General features: G+C 47.9%; 1 protein-coding gene across 13 annotated transcripts in view; it reads left to right on the plus strand.

The window, feature by feature from the left end:
- Positions 1-24646, plus strand: part of LOC101834753 (transformation/transcription domain associated protein) — a 96757-nt gene that overhangs the window by 48553 nt on the left and 23558 nt on the right. For all 13 annotated transcript variants that reach the window (XM_040751317.1, XM_040751322.1, XM_040751321.1 and 10 more), the window contains 23 exons: positions 1539-1658; positions 2527-2691; positions 2770-2951; positions 3488-3686; positions 4065-4193; positions 4577-4843; positions 6207-6413; positions 6518-6676; positions 6773-6904; positions 8930-9040; positions 10284-10430; positions 11407-11620; positions 12200-12325; positions 15040-15186; positions 15824-16026; positions 16614-16735; positions 17257-17470; positions 18994-19173; positions 21009-21155; positions 21975-22094; positions 22417-22704; positions 22840-22977; positions 23780-23892. In XM_040751317.1, the coding sequence (XP_040607251.1) occupies positions 1539-1658; positions 2527-2691; positions 2770-2951; positions 3488-3686; positions 4065-4193; positions 4577-4843; positions 6207-6413; positions 6518-6676; positions 6773-6904; positions 8930-9040; positions 10284-10430; positions 11407-11620; positions 12200-12325; positions 15040-15186; positions 15824-16026; positions 16614-16735; positions 17257-17470; positions 18994-19173; positions 21009-21155; positions 21975-22094; positions 22417-22704; positions 22840-22977; positions 23780-23892 (3830 nt within the window). The remainder of the gene's footprint in view (positions 1-1538; positions 1659-2526; positions 2692-2769; positions 2952-3487; positions 3687-4064; positions 4194-4576; positions 4844-6206; positions 6414-6517; positions 6677-6772; positions 6905-8929; positions 9041-10283; positions 10431-11406; positions 11621-12199; positions 12326-15039; positions 15187-15823; positions 16027-16613; positions 16736-17256; positions 17471-18993; positions 19174-21008; positions 21156-21974; positions 22095-22416; positions 22705-22839; positions 22978-23779; positions 23893-24646) is intronic.

Consider the following 24646-nt stretch of genomic DNA (forward strand, 5'->3'; position numbering starts at 1 on the left):
GTTTCTGTGTGAACTGGATCATGGGCAAACATGCCAGTGCCTGTGTAGCTGAAAACTGTTTTATTTAGTTATTTTTGGTAGGTTTTTTCTTTAGTTAACTTTGTGTCTTAAAAATCAGGTGACGCCGGGTGGTGGCGGCGCACGCCTTTAATCCCAGCACTTGGGAGGCAGAGGCAGGCGGATCTCTGTGAGTTCGAGGCCGGGCTGGACGATAGCCTCCAAAACAATACAGAGAAACCCTGTCTCGTAAAACCAAAAAAAAAAAAAAAAAAAAAAAAAAAAATCAGGTGACAATTTCATATGTACACACAGTTCATTATGATTAATTTCGCTGGTACCCTTTGTTTCTTACCTCCCTCCCACTCCTGTCAGCCCTCCCCCCACCTACGGTCCCTTTCTGGACTCCTTTTGTTGGAGGAGGGAATATTGTTTTGTGACCTGTTTAACCAGGACCAGCCTAGTGATCACAGGCATGAAATGACCCGTTGGAGCCTAGTGGGATCACCAGTCATTTCAGCCATGATAATAATGATGCCCCATCTCCCAGAATCCATCAGTAGCTAATAGTCCTTCAGAAAGAGCTGGGCCGTGAGCTACAACTGCAGCTGTGACTGACTGCCGGCCCGCCAGGCTTGTGCAGCCTTAGTCCCTGTGAGACAGACTGTCACCACACTGTGAGACTGTCACCATACTGTGACACTGTCACCACACTGGCTGTGAGAGAGACTGTCACCACCCTGTGACACTGTCACCACCCTGTGACACTGTCACCACACTGTGAGACTGTCACCACACTGTGAGAGAGACTGTCACCACACTGTGACACTGTCACCACAATGTGACACTGTCACCACACTGAGAGAGAGACTGTCACCACACTGAGAGACTGTCACCACAATGTGACACTGTCACCACACCGTGACACTGTCACCACACTGGCTGTGCATATCCATCTCCCTGTTTCTGTCTCCTATGCTTTTGTCTGTTCCCAATTTCACAGCCGCCTCTGCACCTTGGGGGTGGTAGTGAGAATGTGGTGTTAGGACTGGGCACTCCTCTATTCTAATTGTCAGCACTGTGAGCTGCCCGAACCTCTGCACCACTCTTGTTAGGTATAAAGAGAAGCTGAGAGAAGCCTTGTGGTTGACAGGGTCTTTGTAACAGAAAACCAAACAACAGTTATTGGAAGCATCTTTTTTTTTCTTGCCTGTTTGTGTGTTGTGCAAACATACACATACCACAGTGCAAATGTGGAGGACAGAGAGCGTTTGCAGGTCTTGCCAAGTACCCCAGGCTAGACTTAAACTTGAAGCCATCCTCTGCCCTTAGCCTCCAAGGGCTGGGAAGACAGGAGTGTTCTGTTGCGCCTGACTCATTTTGTTAAAATGCTTTAAACGAGAAAAATTGGCAGTATAAGGCTATTGGTATTGATACTTAATTATGGTGTAGTTGAAGAGGATTGTGTTATTATCATGGTGACAACTGGAAGGCCTTTGAGAAGGATGGTGTGGGCTGCATTTTTGCCCTATGTCTTGTAGGCGGGCAGTCCATTCAGAGAGCCTCTCATCAAGTTTCTGACACGGCATCCCTCGCAGACAGTGGAGCTGTTCATGATGGAAGCAACATTGAACGACCCCCAGTGGAGCCGAATGTTCATGGTAGGAACCCGTACAGCTGTACCGGGTCTTTGCTTTGTGCTGTCAGCCAGTGCGCTCAGCCCTTACAGACACACGTCTCACCACGAGTGAGAGAGAGAGACATCACAGGTCTGCATGTCACATGATCACATCTGCAAAGCTGCAACCCAAGTTAGTTGGGAGGATTTTGGTGTTTGTAACAAAAGAGTACAGTTAGGATTATAAACTGGAAAGCATCACTTTTGTCTTACTGTGTTTGTTTGTGCCACAGTGCATGCATAAAGGTCAGAAGAAGATGGCTTTCAGGAATTGTCTGTCTCAATCTACCACGTGGGTCCTGGGAGTCAAACTCAGGTCATCAGGCTCAGTGCCAGCATCTTTACCTGCTGAGCTGACTTGTTGGTCCTGAAAACATCTTTATTTTTTTAGAGATTTATATGTGTATTGTATGCATGTGGATGCCTTTGTCTGCTTGTACATCTGCCCACCAGAAAAGTATCTCATGGGACTATAGTTTCAGATGGTTGTGAGCCACCATATGGGTGCTGGGATTTGAACTCAGGATTTCTGGAAGGAAGAACAGAAGTGCTTTTAACTGCTCAGCCATCTCTCCAGCCCAGCATCTTTTTATTTTTTAACATTTTGGAGGGGGAGTTCTCTTTGTAGCCCTGGCTGGCCTGGGACTGGCTGTTCTCAAACTCCCAAGTGCTGGGATTAAAGGTGAGTGCCACCACTCCCAGCCAGCAACAGCTTTTCTTAAAAGTGCTTGCTGCGTTTTTTTGTTTGCCTTCTGTGAAGAAATGACCAGGAATGGTAGAATTGTGTCCTCCCACCCACCTTTGTGAGTTTGATTTGATTCAAGCAACTTTCTCCATTGTTTTGCTTTCAGAGTTTCTTAAAACACAAAGATGCCAGACCTCTGAGGGATGTGTTGGCAGCAAATCCCAACAGGTTCATCACCCTGCTGCTGCCTGGTGGAGCACAGACGGCAGTCCGCCCTGGCTCACCCAGCACCAGTAACATGCGCCTGGACCTCCAGTTTCAGGCCATCAAGGTAGGACATCTTCACTGGAAGCCAGAGCCTTTGGTCAGGCTGAGCTGCAGGTCCCTGATGAGTGCTCTTTTCTTACAGATCATAAGCATCATAGTTAAAAATGATGACGCCTGGCTGGCCAATCAGCACTCTCTGGTGAGCCAGCTGAGGCGAGTGTGGGTAAGCGAGACCTTTCAAGAAAGACACCGCAAAGAGAACATGGCTGCCACCAACTGGAAGGAGCCTAAGCTTCTGGCCTTCTGTCTGCTGAACTATTGCAAGTGGGTGCATTGGTTTCTTCTGTCCAAAAACCTAGATTGTGGCCTTGTCCCTGATGTATCTGAGCCTTAGGTAGTGTGGTCAGATTTGTTAGAGGGTACGTAGTAACTCAAATCTTTAAAATGTGAGTCAGGGTCTGAGGGGGGGAATTCAGTGCTTTGCACCCATAAGGACCTGAGTTCAGATCACCAGAAACCTATAGAAAAGACAAATGGGTGTGGCAGCCTGCCTGTAATTCCAGCCTTAGAAGGCAGAGAGCAGAGAAGGGAATCCCAGGGCAAACTGGCTAGCAAAATTAGCCCTGATCAGTGAGTTTTGGGTTTGATTGAGAGAGACTGTCTCCACTAATAAAGTAGAAGAGCAATCTAAGATGACTCCAGACATCAACCTTGGGCCTCCTATACACATGCAAAATCATGCCTATGCACATGCATGCCACACGGGTGAAAAATGGAAGAAGAAAGGGGAAAGGTGCAAATCTGGGTTCTGTATAGTTCTAGAATTATCAGTTAACCTCTTCGTTGTCCTGGCCCTTCAGAAGGAACTATGGAGACATAGAGCTGCTGTTCCAGCTACTCCGAGCCTTTACTGGTCGCTTCCTCTGCAACATGACCTTCTTGAAAGAGTATATGGAAGAGGAGATCCCCAAAAATTACAGCATCGCTCAAAAGCGAGCCCTCTTTTTCCGCTTTGTAGAGTTTAATGACCCCAACTTTGGAGATGAACTGAAAGCAAAGGTAAGTCCAGTTATTAACAGGAGGTGGCAGCAGGTGCTGGGCTCTTCCTAGGGAGCCTGGGATCTCTTCCTGATGAGCTGCAGCTCTGCAGATGCTCATGTAGTGGGCCTGACTGAGTGGTCCTGCTGTGAACCTTTCCGTGTGTCCAGAAATAGCTTGTCTGAAGGGAGGAGAGAAAGCCAGACTGAGACTGGCGCTCTTCCTGAAGTTTCAGGTTGCCTCTGACCGTTGCCATTTGGCTACAAGTCAAGATGAACAGTTGCTGTCTTGATCAAGTCCTACCTTGATGATGCAGGATGTTCCTGCTCTGCCACCCCACCCCCACCTCCCCAAAAAGTTTGCACAGCTCTGTTCTGCTTCATGTTTTTCTTCCCCTAGGTTCTGCAGCACATCTTGAATCCTGCTTTCTTGTACAGCTTTGAGAAGGGGGAAGGGGAACAGCTCTTAGGACCTCCCAATCCGGAAGGAGACAACCCAGAGAGCATTACCAGTGTGTTTATAACCAAGGTGGCGTCCCCAGGAGCACCTCTATGTGGCGAGCCCTTGCAGATGGGTGAATGTGTATGCCTGTGGTAGGGCTTTGTGGGCATAAGACTTTCCTGGTGGCTCCCCTCACCTTGCGTGTGTTTGTCTATGTCACATGTTTCCGTGCCCATGTGTGTCCGCGTGTATGCACATGCATACAAATGGAAGTCAGAGGACAATCTGAGGGAGTTTGATTTATGGGTTATGGGACTTGAACCAAGGTTATAAGCCTTGGCAGCAAGTGTCTTTATCCGCTGAGCCGTCTTTCCAGTTCCCCAAAGAAAATCTTTAAGGTTTATTTTTAAGGACCAGACTTGTATATGACCATAATTAAAATCTAAAGTGAGTTCCTCCTTTGGTGTCAGGTCCTGGACCCTGAGAAACAAGCAGACATGCTGGATTCCCTGCGAATCTACCTCCTGCAGTATGCCACATTGCTGGTGGAGCATGCCCCCCACCACATCCATGACAACAACAAGAACCGCAACAGCAAGCTGCGCCGTCTGATGACCTTCGCATGGCCCTGTCTGCTCTCCAAGGCTTGTGTGGATCCCGCCTGCAAATACAGCGGACACCTGCTGCTGGCACACATCATCGCCAAATTCGCCATACATAAGAAAATCGTCCTCCAGGTGCCTCATAGAGCTCCCTCCTGTCTCTCAGGTTCTCGCCCGCTCCCCCACAGTACTCCTTGCTGTCTGCGCAACCTCATCTGCACCTTTCCTGGTGTCTTTTCCCAAACCACTAAGAAAAAAAGGTGGGGAGGCACTATTGGATTCTCTTAACGGATAATCAGAATTGTAGAGAAAATGATTGAGGAGGGCAGGAGCTGAGGAGGATAACCCTGAAGTTCATGAGGACAGGTTCTAACAACTCTAGCCCAGGCCGTTCTGGAACTTGTAGTGATCCTCCTGCTTCAGCCCCCCCTCTGCCACCAAGTGGAAGCTATTATTGAGCAGGGACAGAACTTCAGTTTGAGAGAAGAAAGTGCCATGAATGGGAAAGGTGGCTGTACAGTGCACATCCAAGGATGCTTCTACTGGAGCATCTCCAGTGTTTCTAACCACAGTGGCGTCCTTGGTTACTGGAGCATCTCCAGTGTTTCTAACCACGGTGGCATCCTTGGTTACTGGAGCATCTCCAGTGTTTCTAACCACGGTGGCGTCCTTGGCTGCCGGGAGAGTCTCCAGTGTTTCAAACCACAGTGGTGTCCTTGGCTACTGGAGCATCTCCAGTGTTTCTAACCATGGTGGTGTCCTTGGTTAGTGTGTGTTTTTTCACATTGAAAACTGAGAGGGCTTTAAAGACAAACTCCATAGTGTGAACGCCCATCCCGGGATGTTTGCTCCTCCCTCGTTGCTCTGCCCCGTGCTCCTGTACATACTGGCTCACATTCCCCTCAGACATCCTGGTTTGGTGCATTCGGCTTCCTGATTTTTGATTTGTTTATTTTACTTTGCTGTTTATGTGTGTGTGTTAGAGAGAGGGAGAGATATAGGTGGGGGTGCGTACCTGCTACAGCATCAGTCAGAGAATAATGTTGTGAGTTGATTTCTTTATCTTTGTGTAGATTCTAGGGATAAAACTCAGGTTGTGTGTGGCTCTTAATGTGCTGAGTGATCTTGTGGGCTTCTAATTCTGACCTTCTTGTGAAACCATCCTAAAAATAATTTATGTAGGTGAGAGTTTGGCCTGCACATATGTTTGTAGGGGTGTGTGTGAGTACATGGTATATATGCATATGTGTTTTGTATATATGCGTGTACATATATACACGCACATATCATGTGTGTGCAATGTACACAGAGAACAGAAGAGGCTCGGGAGGCAGAGGCAGGTGGATCTCTGTGAGTTCGAGGCCAGCCTGGTCTACAGAGTGAGTTCCAGGACAGCCTCCAAAGCCACAGAAAAACCCTGTCTCGAAAAACCGAAAAAAAAAAAAAAAAGAACAGAAGAGGGCATTAGATCCCCTGGAACTGGCATTTGTTTTCCTAGGTTTTCCACAGTCTTCTCAAGGCTCATGCTATGGAAGCCCGAGCGATTGTGAGACAAGCGATGGCTATTTTGACCCCAGCGGTGCCAGCCCGCATGGAGGACGGACACCAGATGCTGACGCACTGGACCAGGAAGATCATTGTGGAGGAAGGCCACACGGTCCCACAGCTAGTGCACATTCTTCACCTCATAGTGCAGCACTTCAAAGTATGTAAAGGGACAGCAGATGTGTGTGGTGCGTCTCAGATGCTGGCTTCGAGTCCCTGCTCTGTCTGTAATAAGCTAAGGTGGTGTTGGCCCTGTGTCTGCAGGTGTACTACCCAGTGAGGCACCACTTGGTACAGCACATGGTCAGTGCCATGCAGAGACTGGGCTTCACACCCAGTGTCACCATTGAGCAGAGGCGGCTAGCTGTGGACCTGTCTGAGGTTGTCATCAAGTGGGAACTGCAGAGGATCAAGGACCAGCAGGTAGGACTGTCAGCCTCTGCTGTCATCTCTCACTGGCTCCTCACATGTCTCTTGGGAGTCAGGCAATAAAATTGGTGTGTTTATGTATGTTTCCAGCCGGATTCTGACATGGACCCGAACTCCAGTGGAGATGGTGTCAATTCTGTGTCTTCCATTAAGAGAGGACTGTCTGTAGATTCTGCGCAGGAGGTGAAACGCTTCAGGGCAGCCACTGGGACCATCAGTACAGTAAGAACTTAACGATTTCCTCATGTGTACCCGCTGTTCTCTGGGACTCTGCATATATTTTATGCATTTTGAGCATTCTTGGGCCAACTGCTCAAGAGGCAGCTGGGAACTGGGGATGGCTCAGGGCATGGCACTCACAGGAGGTCTTCCCGTTTCCTGGCTTTCCTCTTCAGTGGGTTAGTAGTACCATCAGGGGTCTGCTAGTTATTTGCAGTAAAGTCCACAGGAGGAAGCTGGGGTGTGGCACAGCCTAGATTCCACCAGCGAGGGGCTGCAAAAATGGCCTGGTGATGGAGTGCTTGCTTAGAATCCAGCAGTGGGGCTACGGGTGAGCTCAGCAGTAGAGCACCTGCCTAGAAACCCCCCAGTGAGGGACTGGGAGTGGGACTCAGTGGTAGAGCACCTGCCTAGACTTCCCCAGTGAGGGGCTAGGGGTATGACTCAGTGGTAGATCATCTCTCTAGAATCCCCCAGGGAAGGACAGGAACCTGGAATGACAGGACAAGAGACACGAGAAATGGACAGCTAGACAACATGGCTGATCAAGCTGCAAGATTTAATTTTCCTTAGGTGTGTTATATAGTGGTTAGGGCAGAGGAATCAAAGGAGAGGGGTCGTTGCCTAGTAACCAGACCACTGAAGGTGAATAGTTAGCAGGTGTTGGCAAGGTGAAAGGGCTGCAGACTGAGGAGTTGTTAAGTGATCTGCTGGTGGAAGTTTTCCTTTTTTGCCATCAGCTATTCCTGTGAGCCCAGGTTCTATTCATTAGGAAGCTGGGGAGGGGGAAGAAGGTTGAATGGGACTGAAGGTAGCTATTCTTTAAAAAGGCTGGCAATATTTACAAGAGATCCTAAATAACAATGATCGTTCCCGACAGTGATTGACTAGAGAGAGCTTGCCCAGCATGTATAAGGCCCTGGTCCTGCTCCAAAAAACAACATTCTTTGAATCAAAAATGTTGAAAATATATGTCTACTATGTCCACTTTCAAGATAGGGTTTCTCTGTGTATCCCTGGCTGACCTGGAATTTGCTTTGTAGACCAGGCTGGCCTTAAATTCAGAGATCCGCCTGCCTCTGCCTTCCAAATACTGGGATTAAAGGTGAGTGCCACCACCGCCCGATCACTTTACTTTTAAAAAGACCCCCCCCCCTCTTTTTTTGAGAGCAGCATCCTAGAGGGTCTTGGACATCATCCCTTTACTCATGGTTAGGATAATGACCCTGGGAGCCTTGAGCTCTGTTCTTGACTAGCATCAGGCTTAGGGCACTGGCCTGGCTGACCCCTCTTGGTCCAACTCTTACTGGCCTACCTGCTTAGGTGTTTCCACAACTGTCCAGGACTCCGTGGAAAGCTGGACCCATCCCTGCCTTGTCTGTTTCCTTCTCCCCCAGCATCCATCACCTGTACCATCAGTTAGTTTCTGCAGCCCCCTCCCTCTTCCAATGGCTACTTCTGTTTCTCTCACTGTTGATAATGCTCTTCACAAAGCAGAATACCAGAAGCCTTTCTTTCTGCCTTAAATGAGGGGAAGCAAGGTGAAGGGCATGTCGGGCCTCTGTACTGTTTTTTTGCAACTGCCTCATGAATATTTGATCATTAAAAATGAAGTCACACTTCCTTGCTGGTCCTTGACAGAGCCCTCCTGGTGGCACATATCTCCATTCACTGTGCCCTCACACAGGTCTTCCTGCAGTACAGAAACTGCAAGCCTCCTCTACACCATCTGCTGGCGCTAACGTTTCTACCGAGAATCAGTTTCTTCCCTTGCACTCCATATTTTTATGACCATGTTCCCTCTGGTTGTCTGTCACATGAGCCATCACTCCTCACTGCCAGTTAGTGTGTTAAGTCATGTGCCCCTGCCAGGACTGTATGGTTCACAAAGCGGAGATCCTCTGCCCTGGACTCCTTCAAGCCCAGAATCTGGGAAGTGCCTGTACTTGTCAGCAGCGGGATGAGTCAGCATCCCATGGGAGATGCTTGCTGTGGGTCCCTTCCCACTAAAGGACGGCCCTTTCCTAGGTGTTCGGGAGGAGCCAGTCACTGCCAGGAGCTGACTCTCTTCTTGCCAAGCCCATTGACAAGCAGCACACGGACACCGTGGTGAACTTCCTCATCCGAGTGGCTTGCCAGGTATGGGACTGTGTAACAGCAGCTACCTAGTGACCCTGTAGCATGGTGTCTGTGAGCAGGCCTGAGAGCAAGTCTGCCACCTTGATGTCCTATTGTCCTTTATTATGCCTGACTTATGTTTCTGGAGTTTGCTATGTATCTCAGGCTGACCTCTAATTTACAACCCTCCCACTTGAACCTTCTGAATGCTGGAATTACAAGTGTGTGCCACACTTGGCTGCCGTGCCTCTCTATTGGTAGGCATGTCTGTCTCCCAGTTTCTCCTTTCAGTGTTAATGAAATAATGGCATGTATTCAATATGTCATGTAGAAGTCACAGGATCATGTGTGTGAGTCGGTTCTCTTTCCATCACATGGGAATTCAGGCTTGGTGGCAAGCACCTTTAGCGCCCGTCCACCCCAGCCCAGCGTATCTTACATTTGCAGCGTCTTGGTGTAGTTAAGGGGTCTTGGCCAGTTAGTCCACTTCCTTGTTTTCTGTGTATATCAAGTTGGGTGTGGTGCATAGCTCGTGGCATTGAGTTGACTAGTCTGCAGGGAGCTGTGCAGCTTGCAATTACTTTAGCAGTGATTATAGCTTCGGCTCACTGATCTTATCAGTATTTATGCTCTCACAGAGTTTCTGGGAATATACTTCTGAAACATGTCATTTTATTTCCAAAATCTAATGTAAATGAGGTTTTCCTTAGAAAAAATTGGGGTGGCCGTGCTGTAGAGATGGCTCAGTAGTTAAGAGTACTGTCTATACCATGGGATGTATTGTGGCTCACCACCTGTAGCTCCCGTTCTAGAGGATTCAACCCCTCTCTCTTGGCCTTTTCAGCACTGGGCATGTAGACTGACATACATCCTGGCAAAACACCCAGACACATAAAGTCTCAAAAAAATTAATTTTTTTAAATTAATTTGGGGCCGGGTTCCTCAGTCCTTACTGGTCAAACAAAATACTGTGTTTGGTGAAATACTGGAGATTACTAAAAGTTGTGAAGAATCCTGAGCTGTCCAACCTTGTTTCCTTGCAGAGCGAGGGGCTCTGTGTGCAGGAATCCCTCTTCGGGGAGTAGGGGCCCTGCTCTCAATTTCTGCAGACACCGGCTGCAGAGAAGGGGGGGGGGGAGCAGAGGGAGAAGGAAAGCCAGGTGTTGGAAGATGCATGGGTACAGGGACATTTGGGGAAACAGTCACTGCTCTTCCTGTACCTGTAAGCTGGTGTTCAGTGACCACCCACTTGACATTTTTGTAGGTCAATGACAACACCAACACTGCAGGGTCGCCTGGAGAGGTGCTCTCTCGTCGCTGTGTGAATCTTCTCAAGACTGCTTTACGGCCAGATATGTGGTGCAAGTCAGAGCTCAAGCTGCAGTGGTTTGATAAGCTGCTGATGACTGTGGTAGGTGTGGGGTGTCAGTCGATGCTGTCACCTGGCTCTGCTGTGAGTCTCTCTTCTGGGCCTGAGTCTAAAACTCAAGCTTTGATGTGTGCCCACTCTGTGGCCTCTTCCACTCTATCTTGTGACTCAATGAACATGGCTTTGACCTTCAGTTCTCAATCAGCCCAGAGTGCTTAGACTAGATCAATAGTGTCTTTCATATTTCAAATGCAGCCCCGCCCCATGTCTTACATTGACCTAGCTGGCTTGGTATAAACTGTTGTGGTTGATTATCATAATACTCTATACAATAAGCTAGGATTTATAAAGCAGTTTTTCAATGAACTAAGCCCTGAGGAGGCTCAGCATAGGCAGCTGATGAGTTGGTTCCATTCCTGGTTGTCTCTGTGGCTTCTTTACTTGGAAACCTTTATCCTTGGGTTTTCTGATGGCAGCAAAAGCCTGGTCCATGTCATTGCCATCTCTGGTTCCGTTTGTACGGTTGTTTGATGGAATTTGAAAACTTTCACTCCTGGACTTAAAAGGCCTAGTGTAGATATCTGCTGTTTGGGTCCACAAAGAACTAAAACACTGCTGTCTGAGGTTTAAAAGGCTACCAGGGGCTCACGCTGCAAACCAGAGGCCTGATTCTTGCTGGTTGTCTGACATTTCTTTTGGGACAGTTTTTTTGTATTTTAAGTAAGTAGGCCAACAGAAGTATCCTGCATTACAATACCTTTCCATTTTAGTCCAAATTTTAGTGCCTTAAGTGATATTTAATATTGAATACTAATGTCCTAATGACTTCTTAAAGAGGTTTAACTAAATTTTCACATCCCATTCTAGGGGGTGCAGCCTCATAAAAGTCCTGCTCTGCATGGTGGCCACATGCTGTGACAGTGGCTTTTTACATAGTTTCACATACTTGATGACACCCACTTTGTGGATTTGTGTCTCCACTTACTTCACCTGAGAGTGGCCTGTTTTCCCATTGCAGGAGCAGCCGAACCAGGTGAACTATGGCAATATCTGCACAGGATTGGAAGTGCTGAACTTCCTGCTAACTGTGCTCCAGTCACCAGCCATCCTCAGTAGCTTCAAGCCTCTGCAGCGGGGCATTGCAGCTTGCATGACGTGTGGGAACACCAAAGTGCTGCGAGCTGTCCACAGCCTCCTCTCTCGCCTGATGAGCATTTTCCCTACAGAGCCAAGTAAGTGACCCTTCTCCCATGGCCCTCCTCCTTTGCAGGAGACTGGTAGGCCCTGGGTCTGTTGCTTTAGAGTACTCATCCTGTAGTTGTTCATGAACATTGTTTTCCCAGTTTGTTTTACTCCCAACATTACTTTTTGTTTTATTTTTGTAGCTCAGGCTGCCTGGTCTTGAACTTTCAGAGACCCACCTACCTCTGCTTCCTGAGTGCTGGGATTAAAGGCGTATGCTACCATCACCAGCCTCTCAATCCCTTTTTAAAACATTTGACTTGAAAACTTAATGGCAATGTGTTGTTTTGTTTCTGTTTTGAACTTCATTTCTTCATCTGCTGGATTTTTTTTTCCTTCAGGTATTTAAGGGAGGCTAGGCTAAAGTATCATAACAAACATTGAACAGCTGGCAACTTGCAATTGTGTGTGCTCTGATGGAGGGTGTGAGAGTCGTCAGGATGAGAGTTGTCCTCACTAGTGTCCTGTGGCGGAAGGAAAGGCGCTGTGCTGCACACACCAGCTAGAGCTTGATCTTGGGGCTGTGCGGCCTAAAACCCTGACCAGCTCCCTGCCCCCTTCCATTTCAGGCACTTCGAGCGTGGCCTCCAAGTATGAAGAGCTGGAGTGCCTGTACGCAGCCGTAGGGAAGGTCATCTACGAAGGACTCACTAACTATGAGAAGGCCACCAACGCGAATCCCTCCCAGCTCTTTGGTGAGTGCCTGTGTGCTCTGCCCAGCAGTGGGTCACGTGGACTGTGGTCGCTGCTCCCTGCACAGCTGTCTTGGGCGCGCCTGGGGCTTTGGACTGACCTGCTGTTTTGAGTTCTGCATTGTGTCCAGCATCGGGCTTCCTCTGAGTCTTTTGCTCAGCCCCAGTGCACACCTGGTTTGAAGGGAGTTGCCTGTGCACTGGTGAGAGACTCGCTGCCTCCTGGCTGTGTCCACATGCCAGTCAGCCATTCATAAGACTTGTCTGAGACAGACAGACCTAGATAATCAGGGCAGCTTGATAACTGCCTCAGACACCCACAAGTCCAACTTAGAGACTCCCTGCCCCTTATCACTCTAGACCTGATTTAGCTTAGAATTGGATTGGTACCATAACTTTTTTCCCTATCATATTGTCATTGTGTAAAACTTGGGGAAATCAATCTTTTTATTTAAATTAAATAAAAGTTACCTATAACTCGATTCATTAGTAATAAGTACTAATAGATTGGCATGTATAATTTTCTTTTTTACTTAATTTTTAGGGGTGGGGTCCCCCCTCCCTTTTTCTTTCTTTCTTTTTTTTTTTTAACGAAACAGGGTTTCTCTGTATTTGTTTTGGAGGCTCTTGGACCAGCCCAGCCTCGAACTCACAGAGATCTGCCTGCCTCTACCTCCCGAGTGCTGGGATTAAAGGCGTGCGCCACCACCGCCCGGCCCCTTTTTCTTTCTAAAACAAGGTTTCTCTGTGTAACTATGGCTATCCTACAACTCACTCTGTAGACCAGGCTAGCCTTGAACTCAGAGATCTGCCTGCCTCTGCTTCCTGAGTGCTGGAATTAAAGGTGTGTGTCATCACTACCTAGCCTTATTTTTATTTTTAATTATGTTTATGCATGTGTATGTATGAGTGCAGGGTGTCCAAGGAGGCTAGAGGCATTAGAGTCCCTGGAGCTGGAGCTATAGGTGGCTTCGAGCTGCCAAACAGTGGTTCTAAGAACTACCCCAGGTCTTCTACAAGAGCAGTATGTACTCTTTAACCATTGAGCTATCTTTCCCACCCCTTTTTATTGTTTTCTATAAGTAAGAACATATGCAAACCACCCTGGTTATGAAAATACTTGCATCTGAACCTGTATTCTGAATAATTTTAGTTATTAATTTCACAAAAACCTATTGCTTTCCAAAGCTGGCTGTTTCCTCTCTAAAATTCAGGGCCCAGGTGTATTTGGTTTAATTAGTCTGTCGTTCTGTTCATACCTGGCTGCTCTAGAGTCAACTGATTGGCTTTTGTGACTTTAAGTGGGGCCATCTTGTATGTTCTGGCTCCTATTGCAGGGTAAAGGAACATCTCTGCTTGTTCATTCTCCAAGGTGCTCAAAGGAGAGCTGACCCCCATGGGCCCTGCCTCCCTCTATAGGATGATCTCCATGTGCCCTGCCTCCCCCTGTAGGGTGACCCTCATGGGCCCTGCCTCCCCCTGTAGGGTGACCCTCATGGGCCATGCCTCCCTCCTCTGTAGGTAACCACAGACTGGTGTGGTACGTGGTGAGGTGGGCCTGAGGAGCTGGCTGTGCTAAGCTTCTCTTTGTCGGTGGACTTAGCTGTCACTGTTGTGTCCTTAGAGGAGAGCAGAGCAGGACACATCCTATTTTCTTGTCACTCTTTTTTTTTTAAATACTTATTTTCATATGCATTGGTGTTTTGCCTGCACGTATGTCTGTGATGGTGCCACATTCCCTGGAACTGGAGTTATAGATGGTTGTGAGCTGCCATGTGGGTACTGCAGGTAGAACCTGGGTTCTCTGAAAGAGGGGCTAATGCTCTAACCACTGAACTCTCTGTCCTGGCCCTACACATCCCATTTGCATCATGGACTCGGTTACCTGGCTTAAATCAGGCTGACTGTACAATGGCTGCTATGTAGAACCAGGTTTTAACAAGGGCAGCCTGAATTGTCCACAAGTGGGATGCCTTCTGATGGGTTGGTGATGTGTCCCAGGAATAGAGTTCAGGTTCTGCCAGGGTCAAGGTGGTATTGAAGACCTGACAGTGAAAGATCAGTTCTTGGCAGACACTCAGTATTCCTGTTCTCATCTTGGGCAATTTTCATAGAAGCATGAAATAAAATCTGAAAGGTTTCATGTTCAGATAGGCTAGACTTTTTTTTTTTCTAAGAATTTTCTTCCTGTCCTAAACATCTCAGGATAAAACACTTTACTGAGCATAATTTGTCAAAGCTTAAAATTCAGATCCAACACTGAAGGGAAGAATATTTTATGCTGAAGCACAGATGTCTGCTCTGTAGGGTAATGTTAACAAAGTTAAGATTCGGGGTGACAGTTCATGCTTCTGAATGTGGACATAGTCCTGAAGGCAGGAGCTCACAGGGCTGGCAGAATTGGTTGCTTTAAAAGCACACTTTTGAAGCCAGGTGGTGGTAACACACGCCTTTAATCCCAGCACTTGGGAGGCAGAGGCAGGCAGATCTCTTCTAGCCTGGTCTACAGAGCGAGTTCCAGGACAGCCTCCAAAAGCACACTTTTGTTGTTACTGTGTGTGTGTGTGTGTTCATGCACGTATGCGTGGGTGCATTTCTGGCTTTAGGGTATCAAACTTGGGTCCTTGGGCTTGCTAGGCTAGCACTGTCCTGATGGAGCTAGCTCCCCAGCACAGTTGTCACTTCTTTGTAAAATAAATGCTATTCCTACACTGCAGGGACACTCATGATCCTCAAGTCGGCCTGTTGCAACAACCCAAGCTACATAGACAGACTGATCTCTGTCTTCATGCGCTCCCTCCAGAAGATGGTCCGAGAGCATTTAAATCCACAGGCAGCATCCGGGAGCACTGAAGCAACTGCAGGTGACAGCCGGGGACAGGTGTTCTTTCTTCACCCACTTTGTGGGTCATCTGGGCAGTGCAGGCCATGTGTTAGAACACTACCTTGAACATGGGTTGATTGAGAAGTTGTGTAACAGGCTTAAAGTCAAAACATGGCTTAGGCTGAAAATCTAGTTTAAGATTGTGAGTGAGAATGAAAAGCAACTGAAAGAGTTCGTGTGAACCTTCACCACAGCCACTGAGTTATCAGAGGACTTTACGACAGTTGCCATTTCTGAAGAGATATGTCAAGTTCCTAAACAGAGCCAAGACTCCCACCGACTGGGTAGTGGGGGTTAGTAGTGTGTTCTGTTTCCCATGTCTGCCGGAGGCTCCCCAGGACCCCAGTGCCAGGTAGCTTTGGGTAGGATGTGTAGAGGCTGGGGTGCCTACACCGTTCCCATCACCTCTGTCACCCCACCCCCTTCTTGTGATTGGGGATGCTAGAGGGCGCTTTGCAAGATGCAACGAAAAGAAGTGACATTGCTGCAGTCCCAGCATGCCAGTTACTGGAGAAAAGACTTAGAGTGAAAACGTTTGTGAATGTTTTCCAGGACAGTGGGTCCTTTAAGTGCCCCTGTGGGGATGGGACCCAGGTCTTTGTCCTTTCTCTGCACAGCTGGGACAAGTGAGCTGGTGATGCTGAGCCTGGAGCTCGTAAAGACTCGGCTGGCGGTGATGAGCATGGAGATGCGGAAGAACTTCATCCAGACCATCCTGACCTCCCTCATCGAGAAGTCCCCGGATGCCAAGATCCTCCGCGCCGTGGTGAAGGTTGTGGAGGACTGGGTTAAGAATAACTCCCCAATGGCAGCCAATCAGGTGAGCTGGCCGGAGGGCCACACTCTGCCAGGTTGGCCCTCTCTTGAAACCCAGGAACGGAGAAGCAAGCGGTGCCCTGCTACTCTTCCTTCTGACACACATGACACAAGAGGGCTGTTGGACGCCCCCACAATAGCGTTGCTTAGTGAAGATTTCACTGGGCGGGCCAGGCAGATGAACTAAGCAGCTATGCTTCTCACAGTGGCTTTTCCTTTGTTAAAGTGTTGCATGAATCTTATTTGTAAGCTTATTCTTTGATGGTGATGGAGGTGAGCTGTGAAATACTTTTGCTGGTGAGAGACTGTCATGTAGGAAGGTGCTTCTAAGTTTCCAAAGGGAGTCACCCCTGTGGAGGGAGGGGTGATGGTTATTGGTGTGTTGTGACTTTGAGCACCTAAAGATAATCACAACCATCTTTGGGGTTTTTTTCTCTTAAAAATGAGCTGGCTTGATTGGAGTAAGTAATACTGTTATTGGTAAAATAGCAGGAACGTGGAGAGTTGGACAGGTGACTGTGAAATGCTTTTGGGTTTGTGGTTTTTCAGCTAGTGTAATTGGTACTTTCTTTGGGGAAACCAATTTTGTAGACACCTACACTCCGGGAGAAATCGATCTTGCTTGTGAAAATGATGACTTACATAGAGAAACGCTTCCCAGAAGACCTTGAACTAAATGCCCAGTTTTTGGACCTTGTTAACTACGTCTACAGGTAATTTAGGACCACATTGCCTGTGGTCCATGGTGTGTTCCCCCCTCAGCAGTGCAGTATGACTTTAATCTTGTACTTCCATCTAAATTGAGCCATTCATGTTGATATTAAGGTAACATATCTTGATGGCATTTCTTTATCTTTTTTTTTTTAAAGATTTCTTTATGCTTATGGACATTTTGCTTGCATGTATATATGTGCAGTATCCCCAGAGGCCAGAAGAGGGCATCAAATCCATTGGAACTGGAGTTATAGAGGGTTGTAGGCAGCCATGTGGGTTCAGAGAATGGGACCCAGCTCCCCTAGAAGTGCAGCTAGTGATCTTAACCACTGGTCCATCTCTTCATCACCCTTGGCAGCATTTCTGAGCCCTTGCAGAAGTGTTGCTCAAGTCTTCATAGTGGAAACACACATTGGTGTTACAATGGAGTTAGTCTGGGGGAGCTGGTGTCCATCATCTTGAACACTGATCTGGGTGGTTACCTGGCTCTGACATGTTCTCTTACCTCCTCTCATTGCAGGGATGAGGCTCTTTCTGGCAGTGAGCTGACTGCAAAACTTGAGCCTGCCTTTCTCTCTGGGCTCCGTTGTGCCCAGCCATTGATCAGAGCCAAGTTTTTTGAAGTTTTTGACAACTCTATGAAACGCCGTGTCTATGAGCGCTTGCTGTATGTTACCTGTTCCCAGAATTGGGAAGCCATGGGAAGCCATTTCTGGATCAAGCAGTGCATTGAGGTAGGGTGGGTAAGCTCAACCTCTGTGACTGAGAGAGCCTGGGGATTTTCTGAGGGGGCATAGAAGGCAGCAGGTTATCCTGTGAATTGGTCACTTTTCTATTGCTGTGTTAAAAAAAACACCATGACCATGGCAACTTATGAAAGAAAGCATTTAATTGGGTTTATGGTCCAGAGGGTTACAGCTGTCAATGGTGGAGCTAAGACCTGGCAGTAGCAATAGCCGAGAGCTCACAGACCTTAAGCTTGGAGTACACTGGGAGTGGCAAAAGTCTTTGTAAACCTGAAAGCCCATTCCCAGTGACACACCTCCTCCAACAAGGCCACACCTCCTAATCCTTCCCAAACAGTTCCACTAACTAGGGACCCATTCTAACATGTAAGCCTATGGGGACTGTTCTCATCAAACCACTGCATTCTATAACACAAGGAGGTACAGAAATATCCCGTCATGTACCTGGTTTTGTCCCACTACAGGGAAGACAAACAGGCCTTGCTGCTAATCATTAGAAGTAAGGGATTAAGATAACATTTTCTCATCTTACTGTGCACATTAGAATCTGTATCAAAAAACCGGAAGAAATTTTAGTAGGTAAAGATTCCTTCATCTTCACATAGAAACATCTTTAAACTTCATCTACCTAGAAAGTTGAATGGACGTTTGTGGGTGTCATCTCATTGATCGTGAACAGAGTGGGCAGCTTGCCAGTACTGTTGGTTTGGGTTCCTTGGGGTGAGGATTTGGGGCAGCAGGCGGGTATGTGAAGTCTGTGAAGTCCAGCCTGCAGAGGGCTTGGTGTTTCACTGAGAGGCAAGTCTGCCATAAGGATCACAGGGGACTCATGGGCCACTCTTAATCACGGGCTTCAGGCACCAGGCAGCGCTGGTTTGTCAGGTTACTAGTACTTCGCAGACTGACATCTGCTTACCTAGAATGAATGAAGCCAGCTTTCCCCTAGTGCCTGGGGCAGCACAAGCAGTGGCCCTGTAGTGATCATACAGGGGCTGCTAGTGGAAATGTCTGGGAAGTGCTGAGAACACAAGGGGACCACATAGACAGTCGAGGGGTGATATCACATCACAGGAGATCTGAGGTGCGCCAAGCCCAAGAAAAGCGTGGACTGTTTCTCTGAGGGTATGAGGAGTCTTTGAGGGGTTTGGAGAGAGAGGGGAGTCATGGAGCTAGCTGTATGAAAAGATGATTTTGAGAGAGTGGTTCTGAAGATGACCTAGGAGGTTCCCTGAGCTGGGCTTGGGGCTGTGCCTCATGGAATGAGAGAGAAAAAGAGAAGAGGGAAGTGAAGCCGAGGTCTCTGGGGTAGACCAGAGGAAGTTGGGCCAGGGGCATCTGGAGGGCAAGTTCAGGCGTGAAGCTAACCTGGGCTGGGGGTGCTGTAACCTGAGCTGTGGACCTGGGTTGTCCGTATGTGAGCATCTGTTCTGATGTCTGGGTGTTCCTGGGTGTTCACGCACTCCCAGCGCCAGACAATTTAAACTGGTTTTCTTTCCCATGATCCTTTCTAGCTCCTCCTGGCCGTGTGTGAGAAGAGCACGGCCATCGGCACCAGCTGCCAGGGAGCTATGCTCCCCTCCATTACCAATGTCATCAATCTGGCCGACAGCCATGACCGAGCCGCCTTTGCCATGGTCACACACGTCAAACAGGAGCCTCGGGAGCGAGAGAATAGTGAGTCTAAGGAAGAGGTGAGTCGGCTAGGCGGTGGTGGCACACTCCTTTAACCCCAGCACTTAGGAATCAGAGGCAGGAGGATCTCTGTGAGTTTGAGACCACCATAGTGTACAAGAGCTAGTTCCAGAGCAGGCTCCAATGCCATAGAGAAACCCTGTCTTGAAAAACAAAACAAAACAAAACAAAAAAGAAGATGAAGAGGTGAGTCTCTGGACAGAGTTCTCAGAGCTTGTTTCTATCCAATAGCAAAGTGGTGCCTGAGTTTAGACTTTCTTGCCATTAAAATTGAGAAGCTCTTAGTTGCCACGCCCATGTGGTGGCATCGTTCTGCTCCAATTCGGTATAGAACAGAGGAATGGTTTTACCCTCTGTTGTGGTGCTGTGCTTGGACTAGAAGTGATACCCATCATTTGGGGCCCAGTGCCAAGTCCTTTACAGCTTTCTGGGAGCCTTGTATGTCACCACTTGGTCCTAGATGGGCAGCGTGGAGCTGAAAGCGCGTCTGAAAAAAGGCATTTCAGCCAAGGCTGGAACCCTAGTCTTCATAGTTCTCCTGCTCGCTGCTCTTTTCGTGGGAGGGCATATGTCAGCACTGTAGGCTACTGGCTTTGGGAAGCACAACCTGTTGGGGTGCAGGTTTTTTAAGGACGCCATTAGTAACAGGGGAGAACACGTGTTTCCTTTGCTCTAAAGTGGGAGCTGGGCTGGGGTTGTAGCTTAGGTGGTAGAATACTTGCCTAGCACTAGTGAAGCCCTGAGTTCGATCCCTAGCACAGTTGAGTTAAGGAAGAAGTGTAGCTAATCAAGTCATTTGATAATGATCTTGCTATAATCTGAGTGACATCAGTAGCTATCCTTTGGTGACTCATCCAGAGTAACATAGCAGATAGTATAGTTGACCTGTTGACTTTGGAGGATAGTTTCCTCATTTCATTATTGACTGTGACTTTCAAGAAACTGGAGACAGAAAGTTCATTCTTGTTTGTGACATAGCAAACACTGATCCAGGCATGTCCTGTACAGTGACCCCAGCAGCAGTAACATGACAGATTCCAGTGAAATTTGTACTATTTAGTTTCCTATAAGTCAAAGACAAGCATATGATCATCCTTCCACAGTTGTTTAAGAGAGAGATGCAGTGGGGTGCAGGGAGGCTCACATGGTGCCGAGACTATCATGATGTGCAGAAGTGAAATGCATTCTGTGTGCTGACTAAACTCGGGGGAGGGGCAAGTTCTGGATGGGAGTGCTGGTCCTTGTTCATGTTTTAATTAAAGAGTGTGTAAGTACAGCAAATGTCCTCTATCTAAAATGCTTGTATTGCACATATTGGGTGTTTCTGGATTTTGAAAATTTATGTTTTTTACTGTAGTTTTGCATCTGAGAACCCAAATTCTGAAGTCTAAAATGCTCTAAAACCCCCAAATTTGAGCATCTTGCAGGTGCTAAAGAAGTGTCACATTTGAAGCCTTGTGTATTTGGTGGCTTTCAGATTAGGGGTGCTCAGCCTGTACTCTGGGAAAAGCTTCTAAAAAACTAAGAAAAAATGGCACTTGTCAAAAATGGAGCCATGGAGCCCTAGCTTGGTGCTTAAGAGCTCCTCCTGCCCTCTTAGAGGAGGTCAGGTCCCAGCAACAGTAGGCGGCTCCCAAACGCTTATTACTCCTGCTCCAGTGGATCTGCGCCCTCTTCTGGCTCCCATGGGCATCTGCACTCAGGTGCACATTCCCCACGGACATATGTATGCATAATTAAAGTCTTTTTTAAGGTAGCCAGTGGTTCATAGAAGCTCTGTTTATTGGGTTCTTGTGAACTCCTTGACCTCCTGCATTTCCTGTGTTTTGTTTAGGATGTAGAGATAGATATTGAGCTGGCTCCTGGTGACCAGACCAGCACACCCAAAACCAAAGAGCTTTCTGAAAAGGACATCGGGAACCAGCTGCACATGCTCACCAACAGACACGACAAATTCCTTGATACTCTCCGGGAAGTGAAGGTCTGTGGGCGAGTTTGGAAGTGAATATCTTCTGCCCCCATCTTTATTTCAAACCAGGGTCTTTCCACACCAGTATAAGTTTTTCTCTCACCAGTTTCTCTTGTTTTTCTTCCTAACCCAGCTGAAACCATTATAGTTCCAGGGGAGTTTGGATTCGACATTTAATACAGTGGAGGAAGCAGGGGAAATTGAGTCATTGGTTTCTCCACTACTTACTGTCCTGTGGGAATGGTGAAAATCATTAGTGATGCCTGTTATGGGCAGTAACTCTGGGTTAATGCTCAGGTGTCTCAAATCAGGAGGCGTAGGAAAGTGAAGACAGGCAGGTTCTGTAGGGAAAGAGCTTCCCCACATGCCTGCTTTGGGTGGCCTCAGTTTCCTCATATAGAAGCTGTGCCTTCCACAGACTGCTTAATCATGGGTGTTACTGCATTTTGACTCTGTGATCAATTAAGTCTTTGTGTACCCAGTTACCTTTGAGGAATGTCACACAGAAACAGTGGTACTGTTGTATCAGGACTAGGAGAAAGAAAAATAATTACTCATCAGTAATTTCTGTGTTACATTTTCCTGGTAACCCTCTGCATTAAGTCAGTCTTTGGACTTGGCCTGAGTGGTGCCGTCGCTGTCCTGGGTTAGGACACAAGACAGAGCATTGGCATGGATATAACCAATGTGCCTGTGTTCACGCTCCCGTCCCTGCTAGAAGGGACAGCCATGGGTCTGTCTCCAAACTCGACGGACTGACTCAGCCGTGGCCTCGGGGCCCCTCTGAGTGGGAAGCAGGACACACCTGAGCCCGTCCTCTTCCGCCCACAGACTGGAGCACTGCTCAGCGCCTTCGTTCAGCTGTGCCACATTTCTACAACGCTGGCCGAGAAGACCTGGGTCCAGCTCTTCCCAAGGTTGTGGAAAATCCTCTCCGACAGACAGCAGCATGTGAGTCACATCTTAAAATCCTGTTTGGAGAGAATGTAGTTGTAGCTTTTGATAAATAATCCTGGGTTCCAGAGTATGATAAAACTACCGACTCTCACCTAAAGACCAATTATAGTGCCACCAAGTGATGAGGGACAGGTCAGTTTTCCTGTCTCTGAGACAGGGTCTCAATATATATTCCCCATAGCCCAGGCTGGCCTTGCGCTGGCCATCCTCTTGCCTCAGCCTCTCTAGTGCTGGCATTGCAGCTGTGGAGCAGCACCCCTGGTTCAGGCTTGTCAGTTTGAATGAAGACCTGAAACCGCTCACTCTTCGGTTCTAGGCTCTGGCGGGGGAGATCAGCCCATTCCTGTGCAGTGGCAGTCACCAGGTGCAGCGTGACTGTCAGCCAAGTGCATTAAACTGCTTTGTGGAAGCCATGTCCCAGTGTGTGCCCCCAATCCCCATGCGACCCTGCGTGCTGAAGTATCTGGGGAAGACTCACAACCTCTGGTTCCGCTCAACGTTGATGCTGGAGCACCAGGCCTTTGAGAAGGGGCTGAGTCTGCCGATCAAACCAAAGCAAACAACTGAGTTTTATGAGCAAGAGAGCATAACGCCTCCTCAGCAGGTGACTCCTCATTCCGTCAGTTACTTTCAATAAGTGCATCTCCCCAGAGGTTTTAAATGATACTTCAGGGGGGTCACTTTGTTGACTAAAAAGTATGTGTTTGACCCAAGCACTCAGAGCAGTGCTTTCTTTCAGGAGATACTGGATTCCCTCGCTGAGCTTTACTCCCTGTTACAAGAGGAAGACATGTGGGCCGGCCTGTGGCAGAAGCGCTGCAAGTTCTCGGAGACTGCAACCGCCATTGCTTATGAGCAGCATGGCTTCTTTGAGCAGGTGGTGCCCCAGGCGATGCCTCTGGGTGATGCCTGGTGGAGTTTACTTGTGGGTCTTCCTCACTGTAACATGCTTAAGTTACAGTGAGTTGGGGTGATTTACACTTAGGACAACACTTGGGACGATCGTTGTTTCATTGAGCGTTGTTGTCAGTTGCTGAAGTACTTGGAATGGAACCCAGAAGGCTCAGCAAGTCTCCTGTACCCCAGCCACATTGCGTTATCTGTTCATGAAGACCCTTTGAAATCTTAACTTGAAGAAGGCTTGGTCCATGCCTTCCGTGGTTTAAAACTTTTCAATTTTGCATGCCTGTGTGTGTGCACGTATGAGCACATGTGTAGTTGGTTCTCTCCTTCCACCTTTACATGCTCTCGGGTTCAAACTCAGGTTGGCAAGCCTGTACCTACCTGTGAGACATCTTTACCTCAGTGTTGGGCCTCAGAAGCCATCACCGATGCTCTCAGGCTGTCCCTGGCCCTGTTGGAAACCGTGGGTAGATGCACGCCAGTCTCCGCCCATGCTTCCTGTGCGGCATGGCACTGATTGTAGGGTGAATCTTGGCCTCGTGTAGGATGCTGGGACCCAGAACTGAACACATTTGTGTGTCCTGTGGTTTTCTCCACCACCTTTGTGAGGGCTGTCCCTCCTCTTTCCTGTCTCTAAAAGACGAGTTGTGGGCATCAGGTAGCCTTGGATGAGAAGGGTATAGTTATAGTTCCTAGGTTGCTGTCTAGCTCGCCCCAGTTAAGAAGACAAGGAACACTTTCTCCTCTGTAGCCTGATGGCATTATTTCCTTTCTAGGCCCAAGAGTCCTATGAAAAGGCAATGGACAAAGCCAAAAAAGAACATGAGCGGAGTAATGCCTCCCCTGCCGTTTTCCCTGAGTACCAGCTGTGGGAGGACCACTGGATTAGGTGAGCTGAACCAGGCCTTGGTGGCACTTCTTTGAGGTACATGTATATGTGTTTCAGTATTCAAATGATACCTGTTTATTTGCATGTGTGGGGTGCACACATGCAAGGGTGCACATGTGGCGATCAGAGGACAGCTGTGGTCTCCGTCCTCTCCTTCCTTCCATGATGTTCCTCTAAGTACCTCAGGCTTGGAGGCAAGCACCTTTACCCACGCAGAGATCTTGTCAGCCCTCAAACACCAGTGTTTTAAATCTAGCATTCTAACACAATACAGTCCAGAGATACATTGATTTGACACGTATGTGCTGAGGAATATTGACAAGAAAACACCAAAGTCTTTGCTTTGCATTATTAGGCTGTTTTCTCTTAGGCCAGAAACTGTGTGTGCAATAAAGCACTGTAGTTATAGCACAGTTGTTTGTCTGGAATCTGAACTAAGGTGTTTCCAGCATCATTCACTGGCATCTAATGGTGTGAGGTCAAGGACATCATGGAGGTCACAAGGCCATAGTGAAGTTATGTAGTTCAACATGATGAGTGCTTCCGGAAGCACCTCAGATTCATTATGCATTTAATTTTAGGCTAATATGTGCTTGGTGTCTGTCTAGAGCCTTTTACTATTGCTAACTAGCTGGCTACCCTCAGATTCAGTTATGTGACTCCATATGGAGCCCCTGGTGTAGAGTGTATAAATGGGCTGGACATGGTAGTGTATGCCTTTAATCCCAGCACACTAGAGACAGAGGCAAGCTAA

Source organism: Mesocricetus auratus, unplaced genomic scaffold (assembly GCF_017639785.1).
Source record: "Mesocricetus auratus isolate SY011 unplaced genomic scaffold, BCM_Maur_2.0 Super-Scaffold_100008, whole genome shotgun sequence".
Classification (NCBI taxonomy): domain Eukaryota; kingdom Metazoa; phylum Chordata; class Mammalia; order Rodentia; family Cricetidae; genus Mesocricetus; species Mesocricetus auratus.